The sequence below is a fragment of the Aplysia californica genome, unplaced genomic scaffold, assembly GCF_000002075.1.
Source record: "Aplysia californica isolate F4 #8 unplaced genomic scaffold, AplCal3.0 scaffold00214, whole genome shotgun sequence".
NCBI lineage: Eukaryota > Metazoa > Mollusca > Gastropoda > Aplysiida > Aplysiidae > Aplysia > Aplysia californica.
Genome location: NW_004797484.1, coordinates 416,207 through 419,865, shown reverse-complemented (window position 1 = coordinate 419,865; position 3,659 = coordinate 416,207). Strand labels below are relative to the sequence as shown.

The 3,659-nt window shown below is 39.0% G+C and overlaps 1 protein-coding gene across 1 annotated transcript in view; it reads right to left on the bottom strand.

The window, feature by feature from the left end:
- LOC101860656 (monocarboxylate transporter 12-like) overlaps nt 1–1,468 on the bottom strand; it is a 9,009-nt gene extending 7,541 nt beyond the window's left edge. Inside the window, exons 1-2 of the mRNA XM_005099476.1 lie at nt 1,322–1,468; nt 224–353 (exon numbers count right to left, since the gene is read on the bottom strand). Coding sequence (XP_005099533.1) covers nt 224–353; nt 1,322–1,468 — 277 coding nt within the window. The remainder of the gene's footprint in view (nt 1–223; nt 354–1,321) is intronic.
- Nucleotides 1,469–3,659: the final 2,191 nt, after the last annotated feature.

Genomic DNA, 3,659 nt, shown 5'->3' with positions numbered 1-3,659 from the left:
ATATATATATATTATATTCGTTTCATAGTTGTTCAGGCCATCTGTGTATGTTGTTCTTTGTCTCCCTCTGCCGTCTTTTCCCTCTGTCTTTCCACACAGAAGCAGTTTATGTGGTCCTTTTGATCCATTTACGTAGCCAAATTATAATTTCAGTTGACCTTTCCTGATGGTTTTGATTATCTCGCAGATCTTCCACAATCTGCCATTAAGTAAGTTCACATACCCAACAAAACGTGAGACAGGAAGCAGCTGAACACGATGACCCAGCCGTAGCCCCCGTCTGGCGCGGCCTCTTGTTCCTTCCCCTCTCCCCCTTCCTCCTTGGGAGGGTGTTCCTCAGCTTCCAGACATTCCTGTGCGCCAGACAAAGACATAATATAGTAAAATGGGGGGAATTCCACACTATACTTTTCTATTGGATTGTGAGACCAGTGTTACAGAAGCTACTTTAAGTAGAAAGAGAACACATCCTCCTCAACAGTTTTACTTTAGGTCTGTTAAGTTAGGAAACAAAACATAATATGGATTATCATACATCCATTTTTCAACTAAATTAAAATTTTAATATTGTGGGGCAATTCCTCACCCACATGAGCACACATGCTAAAATGAAAATATAAAGACAGACATACAAGAAATTAAAAGCTGAATTGAAAAAATCAAACATGGGAGACAGAAGCAAATGATTATAGGTAAATGTCAACATATTTCTGCTGGTTCTAAGGGCTGTAAGTGGGGGTGTGGAATCCCCCCCCCCTTCCCATATTATGAAGATAATTATCTATTTATGGCTTTATTTATTTGATTATTTTTCATAAGCATCCTCATTCCTCAACCTGTTCGATGTGACACCGACAGGAAAGAAAGAGTGAGCGAGAGAGAAAAAAAGAAAGAGAGACAGAGAGTGAGTGAGAGAGAGAGAGTGAGAGAGAGAGAGACAAACAGACAGACAGACAGACAGACAGACAGACAGACGGACGGACGGACAGACAGACAGACAGACAGACAGACAGACAGACAGACAGACAGACAGACAGACAGGCACAGCTAAAAAAAACCTTTAAAAAAAATAAACAAAGCATATCTTTCTTGTCACAAAACCAACTCCTGGATATTCTTATACATGACGCATGCACACATACACACACACACATACACACACACACACACATACACACACACACACACACACACACACACACACACACATACACGCACACACACACACACTAACACATAGAGATTGGGCTAATATACATAGAAAGCTGACAGAAAAAACAAAAACAAAAACAAAACAAAACAAACTCAGCTCAAAACAAACCTTCAATCCGTTTCTGGCCACACTAACAGAAGCATCCGATGAAACAACGGGACCTCCCACATGATCGCCATCACCTACTTGGCTGATGGCGCCATTAATTTCCTTGTTGATGCTACCACCAGCATGCCCATTTCCATGAGTATCCATTTCTTCAGATTTATACACAATCTTTCAACCTGCAAAACGGAAAAATGACATGTTAGAACTTGGAAAACGGTACCTATGTATAAAGGCATTGTACATATCATCATCATCATCATCATCATCATCATCATCATCATCATCATCATCATCATCCAGTGCCAGATCTGCGACAGACATCGGCGATCATGGTTCTCCATTCATTCCTTTGCTCGGCTGCACTAAAAAAATCCATGTTTCCCTGATCTTTCCGTTACCCATTTGTTTAGGTTCCCTAAGTATGTTGTTCTGGGCCTACCCCTGCCTCGCTTGCCCTCAGTTTTGCCAGTGAGAGCTAGATGTTCAAGACCCTTATGTCTATTCAGGTGTCCCAAAAACTGCCTTTGTCGTTTTCTGATTGTTTTTAACATTGAGCGCCCCACGTGGGCTTCGTATCTATTTCTATAATAATATTATTAATATATTATTATCTAGACCAGCTGAGCTGTCGTGCAGAAAAGTGGTACTCCGTCAATGATATGTGAGGCAGCGTGCTGGAATCAGGCTCTCGTCAAAATAATCAAAGTGAAGAAACTTGCATTTTTCTGCAGGTTTGTGAATTTTTATAATTTTTTTGTTTTTTGGCTCAACACCTTTCATGCCAATTAAAGAATTGATTTCTGTGTGGATTTTTCTGAAAAACGCTGATTAAAGGCCCAAAAAATAAAAATTTTCAATTACCACGGACTCTTAAGCTCTGGAAATTACTAATCTTTGACGGCCATTTTCTCATTAATTTTACCTCTGAAAACAGGTGACCCCCACCTCCTTTATTTGCAAATATCTCGACTTGTATTCAAGATAAATGGATGTTTTTTCCACCCAAATAAAGACAAGTGAACAAGCTTTAAGATGACACCAATAACTCTACATGCCCAAAAATTGACGAGAGCCTGATTCCACCCCGTTGCCTCACATATTATGTTAGTAAAGAAAAATCTGGTGGGGTTGGTTACCTTGTTCTATTGGTTGATGACTGAAGAGTCGTGGGTTCGAATCCCCTTAGGAACCAGACATTGTGTTCTTTACTTGAACTGTCAACACTTCACCGAGGTGGGAATGAGTACCCGACTACACATAGAATGTGAAAGATCTTGTCAGTTTGTAGGCCTAAGAGTTTGAGTGCTTAATCGATGCTTGCACTTTGCGTGAATGTGAGCCATGCCATCTAAAAAAAAAGAGCGAGAAAGAGAGAGAGAGAGAGAGAGAGAGAGAGAGAGAGAGAGAGAGAGAGAGAGACTAATTTAAAGGGCAACAACTCGATCATCGTAGGACTAATTAGACTGCAACACAATTTGGAAAAAAATACAATTCAACCAGAAGGAAGCACAATTTTCGATTAAAAAAAAAAGCCAACTGACTAGAAGCGACATAAAACTGACATTGTATACGCAATCAGAGTAATCAGATGGTTATTGAACAGCATCAGCCAAACAGCAAAAAATGACCCAGCCAGCAGTTCTTTTCATGTTCAACAGACTGGAAAACTCATCAAACTAACATAATCGTTATTCAACAGTCCACACCATACTAGTCAATCAGCGTTTAAAAACGCGCCTTTTTATTTTTGTGTTTCTGTGTCCAACAGATAGGTTTATGTTCGTCAGAAAAAAAGGAAATCAGCAATTTTTGTCCCTGTGTCCAATAAGGAAATCTGCACTTGATTATCCAGTGCCCACAAAACAGATTTCAATTTGAGTCTGTCAGGAAAAGGAAATCTGTTTTCTTGTCTACCAAGACAACAGTTTGTGCACGTTAGAATAAAAATTCATGAATTGTACCCATATTTACCAGGAAGTGATGTGTCTTCTACTAAAATATCTCACAGCACAACACGTATTAGTTTATAACCAGCACAGTCAGAGCATGGCTTAATAATAATTTTAAAAAATATTATAGTTATTATGTTGTTAGTTGGACATAATTTGAGTAAGAACTTAATTGCAGAATTGTGAGGCAGCGTGGTGGAATCAGGCTCTCGTCAAAATAGTCAAAGTGAAGAAACTTGCATGTTTCCGCAAGTTTGTGAATTTTTATCAATTTTTTGTTTTTTGGCTCAACACCTTTCATGTCCATTAAAGAACTCATTTCTGTGGGATTTTTCTGAAAAACGTTGATTAAAGGCACACAAAATATAAATTTTCAGTTACTACGGACT